Source organism: Hoplias malabaricus, chromosome 1 (assembly GCF_029633855.1).
Source record: "Hoplias malabaricus isolate fHopMal1 chromosome 1, fHopMal1.hap1, whole genome shotgun sequence".
Lineage (NCBI taxonomy): Eukaryota > Metazoa > Chordata > Actinopteri > Characiformes > Erythrinidae > Hoplias > Hoplias malabaricus.
Genome location: NC_089800.1, coordinates 39206843 through 39232860, shown reverse-complemented (window position 1 = coordinate 39232860; position 26018 = coordinate 39206843). Strand labels below are relative to the sequence as shown.

Sequence of the window (26018 nt, the reverse complement as noted above, 5' to 3'; positions counted from 1 at the left end):
TGGTTATTTGTACGTTCAAATACCATTTAATGTGCCCAGCACACATGTGGTGATCACCTACCTCTATTGAGATAAGTCAGCCAGTTTTATGTGCACCCATTTTGGAAACTGATTTTGGAAATTTTCTGTGCATGAGGTCATTATGCTTAATGCCAAGTGTAAACCAGAGGCATATGCATTCTCAGGAGGGATGGCGCTCCATCCATTAGTGCTGGGGGAGCTAGAGTGGTGTTTTCTTGCAAAGTTACATTTTGGAGATGTGAGATTTTGTTGTGATACTGACAGTCGTCTCTCCCGCATAAATGACAATTTTGTAGAAAATACAGGTTTATACAGTATTTATGTTTCAAAAAGAAGTGTCTGAATGTTTACAATCAGGATGCGGTACTACATATCACAGAAAACTAAAGTTGTGTGTGTGTGTGTGCGTTGAATGAGGGCTTGGGGTGATTGTAATGATTGTCTGATACTGAAAATGCAACTTATGTTAAGTTTAAGGATATATCATGTTTACAAAATAACATTGTTAAATTTTAGCGCAAAAAAAATGAGACCAGACATATTTCAACTCTTTTCATTCAAAATATTCCAGTCATTACAGCAACTGAACATCTGAATGTGGAATGAAATAAAGTGTTTAAACACATTCAAGCAAATGTGCAAATGTGCTAAAGAAACTCAAACAACAATCGGCATGGTGGAAAACTATAGTCACTGTCAAATGGCCACAGGACATAGATACAGTGTTTACAGATGATGCACAAACAGCAGGTCACAAAAAATGTAAGAAAACAGCAAGAATTAAAATTCCTATACTTTAAAAGCTATTCAGCATGCTGATGCTTTATGTCCCTCCCATTTTAATCTAGGAGACCGGTAGACATATAAAGTTGCAGGGGGTAATGTTTTCATGTCAAGAAATTATTAATAATTCTTAACTCCAATTATTTCTCACTGTAGTTCATTCCATTATTCCCAGTTCAGAGTTTCTTTTTCCACAATCTGTCTTCTCAAATATTTATGATTGTACTGACATTTATATTTCAATCTGCTATACCCCTTAAGCTAGAGAATATCTTTTAATTCATAAAGAAAAACAGAAGACAGGGAAACAGCAGCAAATACACTTTGTCATCTTTTAACATTGAGTCTGTAATCCTTTCATGAGAGTGGACAATGGACTACAGAGAGACACGTGAAGACACGTCCTACAGAGGCCAAAGCAGCTTAATACCATCACCTATGCACAGACTCCATCATCTGCCCTGTAACTTCTGTTTCGTCACTTTATTTCACTTGTGCTGCAGACATTGACAGTGTCCCGGTTACAAACAGCACCCCTTGTGTTGCCTGTCAAATGTGAAGGAGTGTGTGAGGGAGTTAAAAGCAAACAAAAACATCATAAATCTCATTGAGATTATTGCAAGAATATTAACATAATTTAACCTTAAATTACTAGAATATAAGATGTTACAATATTTTTACAATTACCATAATGAGAAATATGAACTATGGACTAGATTTAAGACTATTCCACTTGACAAAATGAAATTTCTGTGCAGTATATATATGCAGTTTGGGCACAATGTATTGCTCGGCATTGGTTTAGGCAATGGAATCCAAGCTTGTAGTGACTTTCAGCATTCAGTAAGCTTAGTGCTGTGAATAATAAAGGTTAATGCACAGGAGTTATAGGATGGATGTATGAAGTCACACACACGCGCAACACAGACTCTTCCTTCTCTCAACTGCATAGCGTACTACACACATAGGCTTCTTACAAGACTATACATCATCAACACTAATAGACACTCTGAATGGCTGGCGTCCACTTTATATAAAACTACACACAAATATTTATAACTATATCACTCATGGCTTTTCTTGTTTATTGCAGGCGCTGGCTTGACACTGGCTCTCTGTGGCAGTGTAACTGGAGTCCTTATTTTAAGGAACATCACTTAACCATTAACATGAGGTAACACAAAAATTATCATTAACACACCTTAAACTTTCTTCATCATTTCCTTAAATCTAATACACGTTCACCCAACACTTTATTAGAAACATCTATCTTCTTCTGCTACTTACAAGTAAATGTATGAACTCCTTCCTCATAGGTTTGGCATACACAAAGTTTGTCAGAGACCACCCTTAGTTTAAAGGATTGTCAGACAAAATGGCCATTACTGGAGTAATATTGCACATTAAGGCAGAAGAAAATAATAATGCGCTTGCCTAACCAATGGGAAAATAAAGGAAAAAAATGTTTTAATATTTAATATTTAAACCTATTTTAGCATATAGAAAATGAGGTTCCTAACACACTACTGAAACAGTATTTATCAGAAAAACAGAACTCAATCCTTCCACTGTCAGAACTATGGGTCTGAAAGAATACGTAGCTTTCAAGAACATTTTACTGAGAACACAGTCAAAAGAAGAGTATGTGCAAAACAGAAGCTGCTGGAGTTCTCAGAACAATGGACTGGCAGCCCCACATCCCAACCTCCACATCACTAAATGCAGTTGAGATTGCTCATATTGTGAGTAGCAAAACATGCAGCCAACTTTGCAGACTAAATTTGGACGCATGGAAAACCTCTTTACAAAATTTCTGAAGCACTGGATGCAAGTCTACCACAAATAATGAAAGGTGGACATGCCAAATACACAGCAAAACAATAAAACAATAAAAATAAGGATCTATTCTTTTCAGACAAATAGGGTTTCTTCTTATTCCCCCAGTGCCAAATTAGAATGTACTGATGGTCATTTTGACTGGAATCTAAGGGTTGGTCTCTCCTCTGCCCCAGCTACCATTTATTTCATTACAGTATTTGACTTCAGGATCTCGGATGACCAAATATTTGTGGTGCAAAACAGACCATTGATGATAGAATACAGAATGAAACAAGCAAACAAGAATGAAGGCTCCACAGGGGAGGTGTTTCTAATAAAGTGGTCAGTAAGTGTACATTAAGGCGTTGTGTCACAACAGAAAATCCACAAATCAAAGTACAGCATATAAATAAACAGTAATGCCCTTTACATGCAGCTGACCGTAGTGATCTATATGTTGCTTATTGCCCAAAAGACTGCTGAAACTCATCCCAATCAGGCAATAATACATGTATGTGTCTAAATAAACAGCTTCTAGACATATTCTACAATAATAAAACAATGTATTGTCAGTCACTAATGTATGATAGAAATGCTTACACATAAAAGCATTCACTTGTAAACTTAAGAGAAATAGTACTAGTTATGTGCTATATTACTGGCAGCATCTACAACTAAGTGAAAATAAGTCAGCATCCTCTACAGGGAGGAAATTTACATCTTGATATACATTTTCTAATCAATTTACTGAATTTAACATATTAAATATGGTCCAAAGGTTTATATATAAATATTTGTTTTTATTCCTCATTTTCTTTCACCCAATAATGTTTTGCTTCTGATTACTACCCCTTAGCTATTATTTGAACTCCCCCAACCTAAAATGCACAGGGAGGATGCTTCCACTGAGCTGTCAATCACTGCCATTTTTCACACAGAAATCTATGCCATATTATGTAGGGAGAGAGGAGGCATCCCAACCACCCAGCTCTACTCTCTTGTATGTGAACCGTCCATTTCCTGCATACAAGACCAACACTTATACTGCAGTGCCATTTGCAAGCCCCTAGATCTTTGTGCAGCCAAAATTCTTCCTAACCACCCCCAACCCCATTTGTTAAATTCAGCTAATAACATCATTGTGCGTTAAAATCTACACAGTTTGACCAGGGGCACCCAAATTTTGGACATGGGAGCCCACTGCTATATACATGGTAACACATGACCCATGCCAAAATCTCTGAAAACAGTTGTAATGCCTTGTCACATTGTAACATTTGAAGACCCAATATCTTGCAACATTTTTGACAATAGTCAGTTTCTGTATAGATACATCAACAAAAATACTGCTGTAAAACAGGATTATATACCACATATTTCCATAGTAAAAAGTCTGTTATAAAATCTCCCGCTATGATCGTTCGTGATTATTGTATGAACGGATGATCAGAAACAGCTATTACTCACAGACTCTGTCATATTTAAAAGTGGTCATCACACTTCTAGCTGCATCCTCTGTAGCCTCACACATGTAAATGTAGATGTGCAAAAACAATAGAGCAGGATACTCCAACCAGACCTCGCAGAAAGTTGGGAAAACGGCAGCTGGGAAAAAAAAAAATCAGAGCTAATCTCTCCATTTACAGGTCAATTGGATTTGGAGATGTTGTTCTTCTCCATGAACTCTTTCAGCTTGGTTGGATAGTCTGTCATCACGCCTGTGGCTCCGAGGTCAAAGGCACGTTTAAAATCTTCCTCGTCATTCAGCACCCACACATAAACCTGTGGGCACAGTCACAGGAAAGAAGACATCTCATAGTCACAAAGTTCAGAGTTAATTCCCACATAAATAACTGGACAGCAGTTAACATTTACATTTTCATTTTACAGAACTATTGAAGTAGAAGTCTACTAAGATTTTCATACCAAGTTCCCAAATACAGACAGTTCAATCTAAAAAAATAAAACAAACATTTCTAAATGCTGCCCTTAGAGGCCAGTTTAAACCAAAGGGAGAATACACACACACACACACAAAAAAAACTATACCTGTGTTAGAATAATGAAAGACTCTGCAATGTTTTCTTCTGATTAACTCTAGCTCACATTAGGACAGCTTTAAAAAAAATGTCTCAGTATTGGTCCAGTCAGTGTACTCTGGCTATAAAAAGTTATACACAGTTTGTATTCACAAACATCAAATTAACAATCATTATTTACTGCTGCCCTTTCAAAGGTGTTACAACAACAAGTAAGAATTAAGGATTATTTTTTGAATAAGGCCCATAATGTACACAATTGTGAAAGTCAACATCAGTGGAAAAAAATAAGGGCCAGCTTCAATAACTGGAATTAACTCAAATGATTGCGAATTATTTAACTGTGACACACTACAAGGATTTAGTGCAGTCAGAGGAGTTTCACTGGCTTTCTACATAAACATAGCTTTGCAGAAATTTCACTGATGGGTAATAGAGTGTAATAACTGAGACTAGATTGCTCACCTGTATTCCTCTAGCTTTTAGATGGTCGAACAGGGCTTTTCTCATGAGGAGACTAAAGGGAAAATACAAAGGACATAGACAATCACATGCTGCAAGTATGAGACAGCAGAAAGTGTCCTTTGGGTCATTAACCTTCTACAACAGACAGTAAGGGTCAATATATTTTGATATAAATAGAAATAGCAAATATTTTTTCTTAAACTTACGTGTCTGCCAACCACGTGATGAGACGCTCACCCCGTGTCATCTGTCTGGGGTCTCTGAGTCTAAACAGAATACTAATCATTAACAGGATCTCAGTAAAGGTCAATCAGTTCACTTTAAAATCCTACATGTAACTGTTCAGGACGCCACATGCAGGATACTGTATACAGATCTGTCATGTGCTGCCCGTGGTCAGTTGTTAATAATGAAATAGACTGTATTGTCATTAGGATGGAAAAAGGCTGGGACCCCTTTCTCCTCCACCACTAATCAGATCATCTTTGGTGTGTTTGCATGTCAAAATGACAGGGTTAATTGGATTTTATCCTATATTCCACAGTTGTGTAAATTACCACAGTTAATTATGCACCTAATTGTTCTGCAAAGACTTCACCAAAATATTTGAATCCAAATATTGCAAGATCAGAGATTTGAATAGTAAAATTCGGGATTGGTATAAGCAGATTATGGCATCAACCTATAAGAATACATTTTTCTTCAAATGAGTTAAATTGTATTAATGGAAATTCTACAACTGTGAAAACTGAAAATCTACAGGTTTTATCAGCCAAATATCTTTTCATATAACCCTAGTGTGGCTTACTTGGTAGTAATGGAAGGCATGGGGATCTCCAAGAACTGCTCTTTAAGGGGTATGAAAGGCAGAAGACCTGTGTAGAAAAGCCCCACCAACAACAGCACTCTGGGCAAGCTGAACAGCACTGGGATCTGTGGATTCTGGAGAAAAAAAATGGAGGACAACAGAGTTAAAGAGCGCAATTTCTCTAAAGCTAAAAAAACCTAGTAGCATTAAAACAAGCAGATTACAATACATTACAGATACCACTCTCACCTCTTTGTAACATTTCTGAACTACCTGGTTGCTGGAGTTACCCCACACAGTCAGATGCTCCCTGTCATATTTTACGATCAGTTCAGATACCTGTAGGGGATATTAAACCATATAGGTGAGCTTCCCATTATACCAGCCAGTGAATACTCGTTCTTCTTATCTCATATGTCCCAGTTATGGCTTGCCATTGTACAGATAGTTCAAGTAGTGGAATAAAAGGGTGTTGACTGAGCTCAAACCTTCTTGATGAGTGTGTCGTCATTGACCTTAATGTCAACATTAATGGGGGTGTCTGGGAAGGCATCAAAGACATCTCTTAGCAGTGGTATCTGCTTATCCTCACCACCTTGAACGTAACACTCTACAGAAACAGAGAGGAAGATAGACCAGTTTTTTATAACACAACCTCTATGTTCTACATATAAACTCATTTTTAAACCAAAGCTGAAAATGATGTTTTGGACAATCAAAACTAATAGTTTTTTAATCTAATATTATAGCTTAGTTACTCACTATTATATTAAATGTTTCCCACATTCCAGAACTTATTATAGTCTTATTGTTGGCTCACCCAAAATTAATGCTTATGTTTAATATCTATATTAAAATCTTAACAGCCTAAACAGTAATTTAACTGTAGTGGCTAATATATGACCTGTAATAATGGAGCACGGTAGTATTTTATCATAAAATTACATCTTCAAAATCATTGTGATGCTTAAACAACCTGTAATCACGAGTATAGGGCCTGTGTCGTTGCTACTCTGGGCTTGGCACTGCAGAAACTGCACAATGTAATTTTGAAGGAGGGTAGGAAATCACCTAGTGTTCCTATAACCAAATAACATTAACCATGAGGCATTTACTAAGAATCAGCTCGTCTTTAGTCCCAACCACACTCAGATGCAGCTACAGTTTCAAGTGCTAAATCTAATTCAAGAAAAAAGTCTGAGATTTAATCCTGTGATGATACCTTGACCATTATAATTTTAATTTAAAAACTAAATGTTTCTGAACAAAGAGGACAAAATCTCTAAACACACAATGTAGGAGCAAATAAATAAATAACTGTACCTATCCAAATCTAAATGTGAAGATTAACTCCAAAACTGCAGGTCTTTGTGGGATGTTCCTGTTATCCACTTTTTATTGCCTAAAAAAGGTCCAAGCCAAATTAACTAGTGAACAGAAGTCTGTCTGATGTGTGTGGCAAAAGTAGGCTAGTATATTGCTGAGAATACTATAATAGAAAGGTGTAAGACCACACAGTGTTCTGTGTATGGTGCTGGGTGGCTGAAGAAAAGTCAGAGTGACCATGCTGACGTCTGTCCTAGTCTGATGAATGGTGTTACTTTTTACAGCATGTGGACAGCCAGGTACCTTATGCATTGTGCACCTGGGTTAGAGATAGTACAGAGGGTGCTACCAAGGATGAGGGCAAGCAGGCAGAGGCAGTGTGGTGCTCTGGACAATGCTCAAACATGCATCTGTGACAGTGGTGTTCCTAATGACTCTGGCTTTTCACAGTACAATAATGCGCCCTGCCACATTGCAAAAAAGTTCAGGAATAGTTTAAAGAACATGACAAAGAGTTCACGGTCTTCTCCGTATAACCGGACAGTGAAGCATCATGATTTCAATGATTTTGAAGCTACAATTCTAAGGTAAATCTATTACACAGTGTTCCTTTAAACTAGATAGACCACAGTCCAGGTCCAGGCCCAAACCCAGACGCTGTCCTATCCGTACCTAAACCTTTAACTGATTAACGATTAAAAGCTGTTACATTTTGAACAGAGTGTTTGTTTTAAGTTGTGTGACTCTTCTAGTCACTTCAGTTCAGTTTTAGAGCTCTAGGAAAGTCACAGACAAATCATATGCATTTCTGCATATCACACGTGAGGCTACTCTGCCAATCTGTGCAATACGATGAGCGCTGTGTCTCGAATATGTAACACACACAGGGCAGGGCTTCAGACACCACTGTTCTGGGGCCAATAAAAATAGCCTGGGAAAATTTTCTCTAACTGGACCTTAATGAATTCAGTTTAATTAAGTATCCCTGCTATAAAAGATGATACAGTCAAGCCTGAATTATTGATACCCCTGGCAAATTTTGACTGAAATTTACTTTTATTCAACCGGCAATTTTATTTTTGACCGGAAACGACACAGGCATCTCCCAGGAGATAATACGATGATGTACAAGAGGCATCATTGTGGAAAAAAATATTTCTCAGCTTTTATTCACATTTGAACATAAAAAAGGCATGTCCAAAATTATTCATAGCCTTTGCAAACTGTCACAGTCTATGGGAAAATCCAAAGTTCTATACCATTCCAAATAGTCCAAGCTGTTTTAAAGCATCCTAATTAGCCTGATTCACTGGGAACAGCTGTTTTAATCAACTCAACAGGTGAAAAACAGCAGCTCTCAGCAGTTGGTTTGTGGACAGTCATGGCTAAGACAAAGGAGCTCACTAAGGACCTGCGGCTGTGCATTGTGGCCGCTCACAAGTCAGGAAAGGTCTATAAGGCCATATCAAAATGTTTTCAAGTTCCAGTGGCTACAGTGCAAAGTATTATTAAAAAATACAAGAAGTTCCGCACTGTGGAAAATCTCAGAAAATGTGGTCGGAAGCCAAAAGTGACACCTGTGCTGGCCAGGAGGATAGTGAGAGAGGTGAAGAAAAATCCAAGGATCACCACCAAGGCCATCCTGGTGAATCTGGGTTCTGCTGGTGGCAACATCTCAAGGCAGACAGTCCAACGGACACTGCACACTGCTGGGTTCCACGGACGCAGACCAAGGAGGACATGGCTTGACCTTTGCAAATGCTCATCTGGACAAAGAAGAAGACTTCTGGTCTTCTGTTTTATGGTCAGATGAAACAAAAATTGAATTGTTTGGCCACAATGATGTGTCCTTCATTTGGCGTAAAAAAGGAGAAGCCTTCCACCCTAAGAACACCATCCCCACTGTCAAACATGGTGGTGGGAACCTAATGTTTTGGGTGCAGAGAAACTTGGCCTTGGGAACCAGTGGACATTTCAGCACGACAACGACCCAAAACACACAGCAAAAGTGGTGAAGAAATGGTTAATGTTTGCAGTGGCCCAGGCAGAATCCTGACTTGAATCCAATTGAGAATCTGTGGAGGGAGCTAAAGATCAGGGCGATGGCAAGGAGACCCTCCAACCTCAAAGAGTTGGAGCTCATTGCTAAAGAACAATGGGCAAAAATACCAGTGGAGACATGCAAAAAGCTGGTCAGCAATTACAGGAAGCGTTTGATTGCTGTAATAGCCAATAAAGGCTTTTCAATGAATTATTGAGAAGGGTATGAATAATTTTGGACATGCCTTTTTTGTTCAAATGTGAATAAAAGCTGAGAAATATTTTTTTCCACAATGATGACTGTACATCATCGTATTATCTCCTGGGAGATGCCTGTGTCGTTTCCGGTCAAAAATAAAATTGCTGGTTGAATAAAAGTAAATTTAAGTCAAAATTTGCCAGGGTTATGAATAATTTCAGGCTTGACTGTATATTTTACCACAATTCTGGGGGCTGTGACATGTCTAAATCACCCTACTCCTGTCTAAACCGCCCTGGCAAGGACAGCTTGTTTCAGCGCCTGTTCCTTTAGATTTAGGTGAGCTGTCAATATCACAGATTTTGCCATTTCTCCTATTTCTCTGTTGTTTTTGGCTGTTTTCTCATGTCTCCGCTCTGATCATGGCTGTTTAACATGGATTAATCGCACCTTTGCTGTGACTGGAGATGCTCAGATTAGACAGCAGTATGATCTTAATCTGTTTGCACTCAATGTAAGGAGTAGCACAAAATCATAAAAGCTAGTTCTATACCTTGTTTACATTTAAGCAAATTTTAAAAATAAAAATGACTGGGTTGGTAGACTCCAGATCCCAAAATAAATGTGCTCATGCAAAACATTAACAAAATAATTAGTTTTTAGTAATAAAACCCTTATAAATGTAGAGGTTTAAGTTTCAGATTGTCTGAAATATTTTCCAACACACATCTGATTAATCAGTTTTTTTAATCTGCAGATCGCTGAATCCGTATGCTCATCATCAGCACTAGCACATGAACAGTGTAGAATGCCCCCTGTGCTGTAGGTACAGCTTATCTGGCTGTACACACATTTTAAGCAACTCACTATGACACCGAAAGTCCGGAACAATAAGCAGAAAGACATTTCTCACTCACCAGAGATCTTGAGGGGATTAGAATCACAGCTCAACAGTGGAACACTCACCTCGTTTGAAGGTCACTCCAAGCTTACACAAGTACTGTGGAAGATCCTGAGGGGGGGGACACATACAAATCTTTTTTTAGGAATACGGCTTATCCACATCTACTCAGCTCTGTGCCAGTCAAGGTTTTAATTCAAATAGACTGCAGATGTCAAAGAACCATAGTAAGTGTGAATAGATGGGATAGATCAGATAGCCTCTATTCCACACCCACTCACAGCATATGCCACATCTGAAATGTTTGCGCTAACGCCCGTCGACCTCTTCAGGTTGGTATCATGCAGCACCACCACCTGCTCGTCCTTGGTCAAGTGACAATCCAGCTCCAGCATATCTGTGCCAACTTGTACAGCACTGTGGTTGGGGAAAGGGAGAGGGATGGAAAAGGGGGGGAATGATAGGGGAAGTGCACATTTCAGCTAATCAGAGAGGGGAGGCTCTACAAACACACAGCAACATTGAAAAACTTTAAATTTCAAGTGGATTATAGAGATTGAATAGAGTTGAATGCAAAAGTTTGCATCTTTTTTGGATTATCTGTGAAAAATCTTCAAAATAAATTGACAGCACAATCCAAGTTACTTAAAGAGCAGACTGAAAAGGTTGCATCCCTTGAAGTTTCAAGTGTTTAAAATGAAAATTAGGGATCTGAGCTTAAAAACCTGTGTATATCAATGTCTCTTCATGATGAAATGCAATTGAATGTGCTGTCTTTACACATGCTGGAAATGTTTAATCTGTGTTTCTATGCTGTATTATCACAATGAAATTGAAAAAAAATCATCATTAAACATTAAATCTGATGCAGAGGCCTTTTCATAGACCCAAGAGAGTTAAATGTGCATGCAGCCATGTCTTCAGAGACAGTCTTGAGCAGTTTGCTGAGAGCAACAAATATGTGATTAATATACGATAACAACAGTAAGAAGAAAGAAATGACTAACATTTCATAGAGCTGGAGTTGATATAGAAGTGTTACAAAGTGTTTGGGGAAGAACATGAAGTGCATGAAGGCCATAATCCAGAAATGGAACATACATAAATGCTTGAAGACTTTACCAATAGAAAAAAAAACAAACTTTAAAAAATCCTTAGAAGCAAATATAATATACACTGTTCAGCCATAATAATACAACCACTAACACAACATCACAGCAACGCTGAAAATGATCCACTACCCAAATCATACCTGCTCTGTAGAGATCCTTTGGGGGAGTTGGCCATTGAAGAGCAGGGTGAAATGGGGATAAGAAAGTATCGAGAGAAACAGGTTTCTGAAACAATGTTATGTGAGCTGATGAGAACGAAGCTGATATTTTGGTCATAATTCACATAGGTATGTGTGTGTGAGGCTAGGGAAAAAGTCTGTGCCAATGAGGAACAGAACCGTGCATGACAGACAGTGTCAATCTGGTAGACATGAAGCAAAGATACCAAGAAGTGTACACTAAAAATATACCAGTGAGGGAACAAAAGCTGCTCACAGGATCCCCAGAGAGGTTGGAAGAGTTTTGAGGTCAAAGTGTGGATTAGTGGATTTACAAAATATCACACAGTATTTCATAAAAGAGAAAAAGAAAAAAAAACTTTGAACTGATATCATTTTAAGTCATTGCCATTTTCACACTTCTTAACACTTTCTGAAATATTTAGTTTATTAAAGCAACCTTTAGTCTTAATGCTTGTTGTTTAAAAGTATGCAAACTCTTGCACTCAACTCTATGTATGCATGCAAACTAACTGTAATGAGGAAAACGTACTGCCTGAATGCTTCCATTGTGTTCTCCAGGTTTTCTCCTGCACCTACGGACAGTGAACAAAAAACAAGACAAAAACATGACTCACACTTATCAGAAGCATATAGGCTCATTGCAGTACAGGGGTCAGTGTAGTCACACTGACTTTGCTCTTTTAGCTGTTTGGGAGGTCATCCATATGTTATCACTGAACCTGTGGCCAAAGCACAGGGTCCAACGTTGCATTTGTTCTAAAGCATTTGCGTCATTTTTTTAAACATTTCATAACTCAGTAGGATGGAAACAAACTCAATATGTTTTGATATGGCATGAAGAGCTGAAAAGAGAAACTTGTTGGATTTCTTAAGAGGTGTAGAGATAGGACCCAGGGTTTTTCATGTCTAAAGCATAAAATGTAGAATATAAAATGTATAGTACATAATATACTATTCAAAACAACTGTTGCACACCAAAGGAAACTACTCATCTCTATTTTTTTCTTTAGATTTTCATCTTGAACATATGTTGCTCTTTACATTGTATAAATGTTTCATCACAAATGGACCAAAATAAAATGTATGACGGTCTGCTAGTTGCATCCCTTCCAGATAAATAAAATGCGTTAGTAATAGCTTATGTGGGAAATATCCTACTTAATCACTGGGAAGGGCTTAATTAGACATGGGATCAATATACAGCATGTGCATGAAAATTTAAATATCTCATTCCCACACATTAAAAACTCCCTTATTACTAAGCATTCCCATTCCTTAATTTATCACCAGCAGGCCTCCGTAAAAATATTCTAAAATGACTTGGTATAATAATTTAAACGAACTTGCTCCAAATGTTTTGTTTAATGAGGTATTTTATGTAATGGTTATAATGGTAAAACTATTGTATAACCATGTCTTAGGTATTAGACCCCGTATGAATCCATAACCATTTTATGTAATGTTTTCTCTGAGGACCTTTCACCTTGAAGGGTTTCTCTACACTGCTACAGAGAGTTCCAAATGTCTCCCTACTCCATAAACAGTGCCCTATAAAGGGTGCACGCACACATTTGGGATTCAACCACAAACATTAATGAAAAAAACTAACGTTAAATCCTAAAAAGCCTTTCAGATCTACAAAAATATACGGAGCCCTTCAAGCTTTAACATACGTTGAAGCGCGGCCGCGGTACAAATAAACATCTCGTTCCCACATCTTATTCACCCATTTCCACATATTATTAAGTAGGGCTGTGTAAAACCGTACGTTGTCGCGGTTGAAAAGAGAACGTAAACGAAACACTGGACTCACCTCCGCGGTGTGAGATGTGTCTGCAGCGGAACGTCTCTCTCTTCCTCCGGTGCAGCAGAAATGGACATTTCAGTAGCAAAGCAGAGGTGAGCACATAACCCGTAACCGAGGATAACACATACACTGCGGCACTCATGACTGCAGTTTGGGCCGTGGTTGGTTAAATAATGTTAGGCTAGCTTTAACTAACACCGTGTGTGACAGCTAGCTAACCAAGACTGACCATAACCACATCTACAACATATAATATTAGCTTCTGGGCTACAGCCTCAAGAGTGATACCGGCCGGCTTTGACTCTCAAACTCACTGTCTCCCGGCCTTAACACCAGTCTCTCCGAACGCCGACCAGTGTAGACACAAACTGAGACTCAATCTCTTAATACTTAGCCGGACCTCGTTTCTTATTAGTTAAACCATAGTCATTATATTCTGGTTTATTTAATCCACACACAGCTAAATTACACCGCTCTCAATCTGTCAGTGTAACATCCGCGCACTCTACGCAGTCACTGTTGTTGTGTGTGAGACGCGCTGTGATTGGCTGCCTGGAATGACAGCTTTGTCGCTGATTGGCTGTGGAACTCCACCAAGCCTTGCCCAATCAAAGCATATATATATGCTTTGAGTGTGTGTGTGTGTGTGTGTTGGTGACCTAGAAGGAACGTGGTAATAACTTAATTCCCAACCAGCCCAGTGGAACCAGTTTTCTGTATTTTCTTACCCCAAATTCTCAGGCCATTTGAATATATAGGATCAGCACAGATACACCTAGGAATGTTCAAAAGACTAAAATAATTAAAGATTCGACTCCAGTGTGAGTCAAGGTTTCTACCTTATTGACATGTCTGTGTTGTGTTGTTTACACACTGAAGGTGTATCGTGTGTAATATAAGTCAAAGCTATGGCTGAGCATTTCCATTTTGGAACAGCAGTGTTCCAAAGACAGTTTCAAATAGGCAGATTCAGACAGCCAAGGTTTCTTATGTCATAAAACTAAGGAAACAAATCTATCAATTTGCTGGCAGGGCTTTCAAGTTGCAGGCAAGTGGTGGACAGGTGTTACATGTATATTCACGTGTACTGAATGAAGGTGAAGATGTAGAATTACATCTAAACCACTTTTACAGCATTAGTGAATTTTCGTATATATTCGTATAAATAATTGTATATATTTGTAAAGGACAGAGATGTGTTTTATCGTTTTAATACAGAAATTCCAGCAAGATTTTGCCTTATGCCACCGGAACAGAGGATGAACCCGGGACGCACATGTTTCTGTGATAAGACTCATAGGTGGTGCTTGGAGGTTTTGGTTTGATAGTGGGTGGTACTTGGTCTAAATCACTGGTCTAAGGAGAACCACTGGTCTAAGGAATTAAAGCCAAAAGAAAAAGTTAGTCTAAACTTCAGATAAACTCTAAAAAGAAAACAAAATGTTAATAAAAGAACACAGAAATACTTAATTAACCTGATTGTTTACTTTGCAGGTAGAGCATAAAGAGAACCAAATTTGAAGAGTTTGGATTTTTGACTTCATGTAATGTGATGATGTTGATGATGATAAAAATAAACATTCATTCATTCATTGTCTGTAACTGCCCCTCCAGTTCAGAGTCGTGGCACATCTGTAGCCCACCCGGAATTACCAGGCGCAAGCCAGTCCCCCACAGGGTGACACACGCACGCACACGTTCACTCACACACTCACACCTATGGACACTTTTGAGTCGGCAGTTAAACTACCAACCTGTATTTTTGGAAGGAAACCTGAGCACCTGGAGGAAACCCATGCAGACACAGGGAGAACTCCTCACAGACAGTCACCCGGAACGAGACTTGAACCCACAACCTCCACGTGCCTGTAGCTGTGTGAGTGCCACTAACTGCTGTGCCACCGTGCTGCCCAAAAAGAAACATTTTTATATTAATTTTTAAATCATTAAGCTTGCACTTGTTTTGCCTCCGTATGTAATTATCTTAGCAGTTGAGTTATTTCATCATTGAATTAGACCACCATAGTAAATCAGAATGATTTGGAGGATGGTATTTTATTTTTTAAGAAAAGGGAATATTTGAGCCCTCTTATGGGGGATTATCATAACTATTCCAATGCAATGTTCCCCACAACCAAAATAGAACATTACGGGAACGTTCTAAGAACATTCTAGAAGAAAGTTATAAGAACATTCTAAGACAATGTTCCTAAAATATAGTACGTTAGGTGTGGATAAGGTTGAGCTAACATTCCTGGGATGTTTTTACAACTTAAGAAATACGTTCTGAGATTTCTGGATTACCATGCATGTGTGAAAGGGGCTTCAGACTAGGAAGCAGAAAAACTCAGAAGTGGCTGCCTTCTAAATGCAACATAAAATGGGAATGACTCATTTTATCCAATATTTATGATTTCAGCAGTTCACAAAAATCTGACAGGATTATTTTACTTCAGTTTTTGCTTTGGTAGGAGCTACTGATTTTTTCATAATATGTCCTCTTTAGTATGGGTCCTGCTATCTCATATGGCTCCCTGCACCTTATGTTATGGGAGCCTGTTTCACTAATGGTTGTAATCCAAAAGACTCTTTGTGACAGACATTATGCAGGAGCCATTGTTTTTTGACCTATATCATACATTACCTAGCAGGGAAGAGAAAACAGGGAGCCAGTTGACATACATCCAGGCTCTTATCCTGTAGCACTAAAAATTGGACCTATTTCATTATTAGAAATGACAGATATCCAGTGACTGGAATCATATTTATAGAGGATGTTCATGATATTTGCTTCTCAGGGAAGCTGTTCCTTCGTTAACAATAGTTCGTTAACAAGCGTTTGTTTTATGGCTTTGAGCTATGTATAGCTTATCCAAATAGCTCTGAATATTTTCTCTTTGCTTATCTCAATGTCCTGTCCAGGGCAAACCCATGTTTGATTTCAATACATAAGATAAATTACACTGATACAGTGTCCATTACATAATTGGTGTCAGATGGATTGAGACCTCATTTTCTTTTGTACAGAAAGATATTCAGCAATTAGAACTTTGACATGTATCGGTACACTATTATAAAATGAATTGCTTTGTTGCTCCACCAGTTTGACCCTGATTTTATAGCTTGTCTTTTGTCAAATGGATTGCATCATGACTTATTATATTGTGCAACTAAAGTGTATTCCCAGTGGATGATGCCTTTGTGTGGAGAAAAACACAAAGTAGCACAGTAACTTAAAAGCAACATACTATATGAACTACCCTCGGATTTCAATGCAATTACTGTGACATGGTTTTGTCAAAATACCACAAGGACTGAACAAAAGGGCAATGTTCTCCCCTTGTCTAAACAACACTCTTCAGAACAAGTGGTTTCAGCGCCTGTTCCTTTAAATGAGAATGAGCCACACCTCAGTTCAGTGCAGGAGCAGAATCTCTGGGTTTTAGTCATTTTCACTTGGTTCATTTGGTTTTAACCATATTTATTCAGTATACTCTTTTTCTGTGCATATTAGCTTTGTTTTGCTCTGTCTTTGTGCTTTCACATTAATGTTGGTCCAGTACTGTGACTGGGGAGACTCAGATGAGGAGGTGGGGCATTTAAAAATGTCTGCACTCTATGCAAATAAGCAGTAAAAAATCAAAACTTAGACTTAGGCAGACCAAAAATAATTGACTGGTTGTGGGTTGGTAGGAGCTAAAGATCGCCAAATTAATGTGTTAATGCACTGAAAAAACAGATAATTCTTCCAATGTCAATTTTTAGCAGGTGTAGTTAAATCCATTCACCCTGTCTAATTTCTTTGCTTTGTTTTCCATAACTTCACATCACACTTGTAAGACCATAATTACAAGAGATAATAGTTCTCACATGCAAGTGTGCCAAAGGTCAGCAAAGTTGCAAAAGTCAAAGTTCACTGAAAGCAATAAACAAAAGTCCATTCAAATCTATTGCTCTCAGTGACACTTTTGGGACGAGACATTGTTAGCAAATGGCTTTAAATTGAAAATCAATACAATTAGTTTTTGGATTTGCCCTCTCAACATTTTCTGCATCCACATATTCAGTTAATTTTAAGGAGGAACCAAATGTCATCCAAGTTAACAGATGTCCTCCGAGAATGGGAGAGTTTAGAGAAAGAATTTCAGCAGATTCAGGTGAGGTGATGTTTTTTTTTACAGGTCATAGTCAGTGTATGGTCAAGTTTTAACAACTGCTCATCCAACATTTCTTATGAAATAATGCATATTAAATGATTGTGCCCCTTTGTGAAGAAAAGATTTTGGGTCACAAATGCCATTCAACACATCATAGAGGTATTGGATGGAGCTCTATCACTCTGACAATGAGTATGGTAACTTTAAGCTCACATGCACATGCTACAGGGAGCGTCCTATTGTGTTTCAGGCTATTCCATTACAATTAGCCTATACAAACAGTGTGTGCCTGTACACCATTGAACTGAATATCAACTGTGCAACATGAGATATAGTCAATAATTCGCGAATATTTAAAGAACGTCTACAATATTGTGCAAAAGTCAAGATCAAGTAAATCAAGTTAAATTTCTGTAAAATATAAGTAAAAATATAAATATAATAAAAAATATCCATAAAAATAAGCACCATTAGAGGAAATTCCACAATTACAAAAAGAGGTAATGGATAGACTACAAAAATGTCAGGTAAACAGTGCTTAAAGCTTTCCTCCTTTACAGACATGAGAAAATACAGTTCACCAATTGCATCTGAAAACACCCACAGCTGGTTCTGACCAACCTCCACAATAAGAAAAAACTCATCAGTATGGTATGAAAGGATATGTAGCAGTCAAGAAGCCATTTTCTTGAAAATTAAACTGTACAACTTGCCGATTATAGGAAGAAGTTATTGTTGGTCTCAGAACAATGGACTAGCCACAACAGAGTCAAGACTCCAACATCAAAAAGTGTGTTTTGTTCACAAAAACATTTTCATGAAATTCCAAGACAGAAATTTGGGCAACAATACAATTTAGATGAAGAATACACACACTAAATACTGAAACATAAATATGTGAACTCACTGATGCAATGCACTGAATAGTGCCTCTTGTGTAACATTATGTTAAATGTGTGAGTTCCACACAAAGCTTCTAGAAATATCATCTTGAAGCTGTTGTTGAGGATTCTGGGTATGCTTTTAAATATATGTTTAGTTGGTTTCAGGTTCAAATCTTGCCTTTCTTCCTGTGGAAAATGTATTAAATATGATCAAAAACTATAGCCATGGTGAGTGAGATGCACTGTGACAGTATATCATTTTTATCATTGGTACTGGGTCAAAAAACTAATTGCTTTATAAATAAAAATAAAGGGTGGTCTTTGATTATTGCATTGATTTTTGCAGGACAGTACTGTATATGCTAGGTGTTTCTGGTAAAAAAAATGTCATTTTTTGTAGGCATAATATTGGTGTATAACTCATTGTAAGTTTCAGTGTGGTCTGTAACAGTGACGTTACTGCTGCAGGCCTCATGTTGGTACCAGTGTTACACTTAAGTATTTAAATAGTAATGTGCTGTGCTTTCTGCTGTAAAAACTATCACTCTGTTGTTTTGCAGGAGAGTCATCGACTTTACTTGCAAAAGCAGGACGAAGTCTCCAAGCTTCAGAACAGCTTCACAGCGTCCATTGCTCGCCACAGGAAGTATTTAAAGGACTTGTCTCAGTCTTTGAACAAGTGAGGAACGAATAGGTGTCACTCCTTTGTATGTTTATTATCTGTGGATGCATCCATGTTAAAGGGCTACCCATGGAGGCAGGATGCTAGTGCAGACCTCAGGCCTCAAGGCATCTCTGTGGGGACTTTCTTTTTATAGTGTTTCTCTACTACAGTTTGTTATAATAAAAGTCTCTGAATTTTTGGGAAGGATTTACACTACATGCTGGAGCATTGCTGTGAGGATTTGATGGCATATAGTCATGAGAACTTACTGAGGCCAGGTTATCATGTTTAAGGTACACTACATATTGTTTTATATTTTCCCCCTACAGTCGCAGAGTGTAATTAATTTTTACAGCACTGTGGTGAAATTAAGGGGGAGGGGCGATTTTCTACCCTCTTCCATGTGTTAAATAGAGCAGTTTCTGCAGTGCTAAGCCTAGGTTAGCAATAACAGAGGCTCCATTCTATGTATTACAGGTCAGTGGAGAATCACAATGTTATTAAGCTGTAGGTTTATGATAATACTACTACTCAGTCTTGCTTTAAATGATTACATTACAAAAGCCACTCTAAACCATTTCAAAGCTATTGGAAGGAGGCCAGTGATGTCAGAGAAAGTTCTTTCACTTTATACCTTTCTGGCTGACAGTTGTCATTGGGCATGGTGATCTTAGGCTCTGGAATAAATTCACTTATATGAAAGGGTACCTACAGACATTTGGACAAATAATGTACCTCCCTCCTTGCATTGTAGTAAAGCAGAGCTTCATAGTAGCTACAAACAAACATGATGTAATATATTTGTAACATGAAGGCAATGGATAGAGGCAGTTTTGTGAAGTGACACAGCTCCAATTACAGATGCAGCAAAGGAATTCATGGAGAAGATGTGAAGCAGGTGGAAAAAATCAAGGGACACATCCAGGAGAGGTCCAACATGTTCTTACAGATGGAGGCATTTCTTCCTAAGAGTAATGGGTAATGCAGAATCACCAGCCAGTTATGTAAACGTACTTGATTATAGGTATGCTGTATTCGCAAATGTTTCACTTTTCTGTGTCTTTGTTTTCTCTCCTGAAGGATATATCTCAGTCTCGTCCTTGGCAGTGTGAATGTCAACTTCCTAAGCAAACAGTCAAAGTAAGAAAGTGACTAAAACATTCAGTGGTTGTATGTAGCCATCCATACACCTTCATCATCTTTTATCAGCCAGTGATGGGTGGAGTGCCCTAAATTTATGCTTAAATAGAAGTAATGTTACCTACGTAAACAACAGAGTAAAAATAAAATGCCCTCCACATAAAACCATTTAAACTGGAATATGAGAGTAGCAGCTCATAGAACCTCAAGGGTACGTAGATCAGTTGATTTGCAGTGGACCTTTTAAGAACATCCAGCTTCTATTAAAGCAAGAACTGGACCTTTTCAGTGTAAAATAAAAAGCTGAAACTCAATTATCAGTGAATGGCTGGTATTTATTCATATTAACAACTCGATATAGTCTTTCTTAATCAAGCCACGAGGTGGCAGTATATGCCCTGTCATCCAGACTAGTGAAGATGCAGATGTAGCCTGAGCTGTGAAATTCAAATCTAGCCTCCAGTTGATGTGTAATGAGCTCAGAAGAAAACTCATGAACATTTAAATAAACTGTCCTCTGTCTTCCATTGTTATTTGGCGACAGGGCTGCCTACAAAGATGAATATGAGAAATTCAAGCTGTGTGTGACTGTGATCCTGCTGCTGCTGGCCTTTTTGTGCCAGTTTTTTGTCACCTACAGGTAGCGGTGCATTCTTCCGGGGTTCTTGAATAAATTGGCGGGGTTTAAACACAATTATCAGCCATGTTTGTTTTGTTGTGTATTGTGCAGGTTTGTGGACGCTCTGCTGAACTTCCTTTTGGTGTGGTACTACTGCACTTTAACAATCCGAGAGAGCATTCTCATCAGTAATGGCTCCAGGTCAGTTAGAGCTGGTGGTCAATTGTGGCTGATGCTTTCCAGGTCACTAATGGGAATGTATTTAAACAAATCTGACTTGCCCTGCAGTGTAACATCATTCTTGTTGAAGGAACACTAGGTATAATGCACATTTACAGAACTGTCCTAAAAACAAGGGGAGGGCTAAGGAAGGGGATGACTTCCTATGCTTCTTCAAAAGTTACATAGTTCAGTCCTGAACCCAGAGCTGCAACAGCAGAGGCTCCATTCTCCCTATTACATGTCAATTATGTTGATGCTCTAATTTTAAGGTAAACATATTACTTAGTTTTCCATTAACAGACATTATTTCTTCAGGCTGTAAAGTCTATGTCTAAAAAGGTAGCTTTTGGACTAATCAAACTTACTGTTTTTGTATAGACATCCTCCATATTTCCTCTCCCCCTTAGGAAATCAATGCTGAAATGTGCAGGTAGTTCTAATCTAGTACTACAATGTCACAATGGGCATCTCTAATACTGAGAATAATAGTCATTGGATATAACTGGAATAACACAGCAATGGCCTAAAAACCACCTGGGATGCCACAGCATGGCTATAAAGCTACATTTTTTCCCCATTTCAGGATTAAGGGCTGGTGGGTGTTCCATCACTACATCACCACCTTTCTCTCAGGGGTCATGCTCACTTGGTAAGTACAGTGCAAATATGTGTCAATTACAGCCATTAGATGCATTCTCTAGTGTCACTGAGTATGGTGAGCACCCAACATACTCAGTAGCTGTTTTTCTGTTAGTTCAGGGTTGTTTTTTAGGGTTATTTAAGGGCTTATCTGTTGTGAGGGTGTGTTTTGTTGATTTTTTGGGTGACAGTGGATATTGCCTCTGCTAGTTCCTCCATACTATAAGCCTGAATTACTTGTTCACTTGCTTCTTTAAGGACATTTCAATAAAGTTTTTTTTTTTGCTGTAATAGCTGTGTCTCATTTCCCCACTTCCAGTGGTGTCACAATAGGCTTGTATAATATTCACTGTATGAAAAGCAAATGTCTTCTCCTTGGTCAGTTTATGAGCTCCACCATATTCATGGGTGCACTACATAGGTGTAGAATTACAAATTGCCAGCCACACTCTATCCAATTTATCACTGGTATCATTGGACCACAGGACTGCAACTGACCACATTATTGAAGTGGTGGACAATTCTCAGCACTGAGTGAAGTTGTATTATGTTACACTGATATGAGTGTATCAGATACAGCAGTGCTGCTGTTCTTTTTAAACACTCTTCAATGTCATTACTTGGCTGGAACATATACAGCCAATGTACTGTGAGGTACTGACCATTAGTGAAAGGCTAGAGGATAATTAATGCAAACTGTAGGACACTGGCTAGTACATCTGCATCACAAGATTTACTATTTATACTACTTTTAATGTCACACCACATCTGTCTCTTTTACCAAATGATCTGTAACTTTGCATTGCTGTGCTAATAGCTTTGGAAACTATAGTACTGCTCTAATTTACACATGGCTTTCAATATTTTAGCATGGCTGAACTAATTTATGGTGCATTGCTTAAGTGCTCCCTGTGCAGTGTGATGTTTAATGTTTAATGTTCCTCCTCAGGCCTGATGGAGAACTGTACCAGATGTTCAGGAGACAATTTCTGCCTTATTGTTTATATCAATGTAAGTGACATGAAAAGCAGCATTTATCTAGTAGTTTTTTAACATTGACAAAATTGATAAATGCTGGATGTATTGTCAGTCTTTGTACAGTGCCTTCAGTACTACTATCAAAATGGATGCCTTTACAGACTCAAAGCTCTTGGGGAAAGACACAACCTGGACTTGACAGTGGGTAAGGAAGACTTTCAATATCATTGAAAGCAGGGGCATCATTCCAGGCCACAGTTCAGCAGAAATTAATATTTTCCCTCTTCTAAAACAAATGACACAAACACATTAAAAGTTTGGCTAAATAGTTGGCGGTTTGAATCAGCTGTGTAGGGAGAATACTAACCTGTGCAGAGCTGTGACCCAGAAGGACAGCAGTTAATTCAGCACTCCGGAATTAGAAACATGATTGAGAAAAATCAAATACCCTAATTGTTCACTATTTATTAAGAGTTATTGTAGAGGCCTGAATGAGCAAGAAGTATAAGCTGAAATCTGACTCCAAAAATTTGCCAAATGAATCTATTTTCATTCCATTGCTTTTTTGTAGTTGGAAGAGAATAAGGCCTTTAGTTTTACTGAGCTGTGAGCACACAGTCATTTATTCTTTTTCCTTTGCAGAGGGATTTCAGTCATGGATGTGGCGAGGGCTGACATTTCTGCTGCCCTTTCTGTTCTTTGGTCATGTAAGTATTCTTCTGTGTCCCTGATGATTACCACAGCAAGTGTAATTTGTCAGGAGAACGCATATCATAATATTTAATAGCTTAAATATTAGGACGGCCGCAGCAGGTTGTGTCGCAGTCACACAGCTCCAGGGACCTGGACGTTGTGGGTTCGATTCCCGCTCCGGGTGACTGTCTGTGAGGAGCTGGTGTGTTCTCCCTGTGTCCGCGTGGGTTTCCTCCGGGTGCTTCGGTCCACAGTCCAAAAACACACGTTGGTAGGTGGATTGGTGACTCCAAAGTGTCCGTAGATGTGAATGTGTGTGTGTGTATCTGTGTTGCCCTGTGAAGGACTGGCGCCCCCTCCAGGTTGTATTCCCCACCTTGCACCCAATGATTCCAGGTAGGCTCTGGACCCACCACCACCCTGAATTGGATAAGCGGTTACAGATAATGAATGAATGAATGAAATTTACATCATTCCCCTTAAAGGGCCCATATTTTGCAAAAAAAGAAAAAAGCCAAACAAAAAACACATTTTTTTAAATCATTTTAAAGCATGCCATTTACACCCTACTCTATATTGGGAAACTATGTTGCAGATGGTGTCTGTGATGTCCTTCAAAATAATGAACTTAAATATATCCATATATGAACCCTATAGACTACTCTTTCAAATGGTCATGCAAAATCAAGTTATGACTGTTTGTGTACATAATACCATGAAAATGTCATCAGAATATAAATCAATAAATATAATAAAACACACAAATGTAGGATACAGATAAAATTTTATGGTAGTGTTTCATGCTTGATTTCCTTTTCTTGATTAATTCTTTCACTGTGGTCTGTCTTTCAGTTCTGGCAGCTTTTTAACAGCATAACCCTGTTCAGAATGAACCAGCTTCCCCAGTGTAAAGAGTGGCAGGTCAGTGCTGCAGGGTACAGATAACATGTCTGGTACAGATTTCTGAAATGATATTAATTGTTGAATTTTTGAAAAAAGAATTTTGACTCATTCTTGCTTGTTCTAGGACTTATAGCTCAAACCTCTGTGGTTCCCGTTGTCTGATTTTCCTCTTCAAATGTTTTCTTATCCACCCTGTTAGCCACCCTGTAGTAGCTTGTGCAAAATATGACCTTAGTGTTGTCTTTCAAAAATTGCCATGGACTTTATGGGAAAAGACGTCAAATAAAACCTTATAAACACACCGCATTAATGGTACACATCTGCAGTTTGCCGATGCAGTAGACAATGTTTCCCCTGAAACCATGAGAGATGTTGTTCTTTTGGTCTTTGCAAATAATAGTCTGGATCATCCCTTTTATATTTGGGTTCGAGAAATGTTCAGTTTTCCTGAAAACAAAATATATTTCAGACCAGCTAAGATTAGCTTTGGCCTAGAGAACTCTGCATAGTTTCTGCATAATACCTTGCACATTTGAACCAGCAACAGTCAGTATTTAATTGACAATGGTTTTTCAAAGTGCTCACAGCAGCATCACAGTTTCTCATGCAATGCTATCTGAGGGCTTCAAGGTCACCCACACCCAACAGTGGTTTCTAGGAAGGTTTCTAGTCTTGCTCTACACTGACTGAGATCACTCTAGATTCCCTATATATTTTCACAAGTTTATAATATATTAATGCTGCAAAGACTGTGAGTATTCTGTCTCATATCAGAGCTTAATTACTTGTTAACAACTACTATTGTGCACTATTCATATTGCTACATAATGTCTAATATATATAAAAGTACAGTATTTAGGTGTTTAAAAATTTGAGGAGCAGAAACAGATTTTATTGACAATTTACGTTTGCCAACAAAAGGAATTTCTTGTTGGTTACACAGTAGCTCAAAGCGCACCATAACAGACAATAACAGCGTAGCACAGAGCTCTGAATCACTTTACTGTCCTCAAGACTTGGATCAACTTGATTTCATGATCAGGTAAATGAAACTTCCAAAAACCATTGTTATCGTATTTCTTACTGTGTCATGACCAGAAATTTGGCAAATTAATCTTTTGTAACTAAAGACACTTTTTTTGCCGTAAGCACTAATAAAAGATTGTCAGGTGTCATGAAAAACTACGTTTTGCTTTGTTTTTGTTTTTTTTACATCTTTATGAATGCTGCTGTTAAAGTATGACTGATGAATCCACAGTTCTTAAACAGGCCAATAGATCATTATGTCATTAGGCCATAATGTCAGTACTACAATGTAGCTGAAAAACAGGTAGCATAATTCAGTATTTTTGATGAATTTGTGTTTTCTCTTCTCTGCCAGGTTTCCATGTGTGGGCTCTGCTTTCTGGTTTTATTCACAGGGAACTTTTTCACCACACTTGCAGTGGTCCGTCACAAGCTGAAAAACATGAACCAGGAAAAAAGCAAGAGCCCATGAATCAACGAGCTGCTAATGTAATGCTAATATAATGCAACAAATAATAATATTTACTAATGAATATTAATGATAAAAAAATATACATCAGCAGAATTTTTGCAGTCTTGTTCTTCATATGTT

General features: G+C 38.2%; 2 protein-coding genes across 3 annotated transcripts; one reads left to right on the top strand and one right to left on the bottom strand.

Annotated features, from left to right (window-relative positions):
- Positions 1-611: 611 nt before the first annotated feature.
- On the bottom strand, positions 612-13976 carry gdpd1 (glycerophosphodiester phosphodiesterase domain containing 1). Of its 2 annotated transcripts, none has more exons than XM_066662514.1 (10): positions 13508-13976; positions 12224-12266; positions 10682-10817; positions 10466-10511; positions 6423-6544; positions 6184-6273; positions 5935-6068; positions 5333-5392; positions 5127-5178; positions 612-4404 (listed from the first exon to the last, which is right to left on the bottom strand). In XM_066662514.1, exons 1-10 carry the CDS (start codon positions 13641-13643, stop codon positions 4270-4272), a joined length of 954 nt encoding a protein of 317 aa, XP_066518611.1. In that variant the 5' UTR covers positions 13644-13976; the 3' UTR covers positions 612-4269. The 2 variants fall into 2 exon arrangements, with proteins under 2 accessions (XP_066518611.1, XP_066518612.1); XM_066662515.1 differs by having other exon boundaries at positions 6208-6273.
- Positions 13977-17589: 3613 nt separating this feature from the next.
- tmem120ab (transmembrane protein 120Ab) lies at positions 17590-25898 on the top strand. Its single transcript, XM_066662513.1, has 12 exons — positions 17590-17658; positions 19103-19221; positions 20068-20184; positions 20287-20346; positions 20891-20986; positions 21077-21166; positions 21771-21836; positions 22776-22837; positions 22917-23009; positions 23447-23511; positions 24350-24418; positions 25782-25898. Exons 1-12 carry the CDS (start codon positions 17590-17592, stop codon positions 25896-25898), a joined length of 1023 nt encoding a protein of 340 aa, XP_066518610.1.
- The last annotated feature ends 120 nt before the right edge of the window (positions 25899-26018 follow it).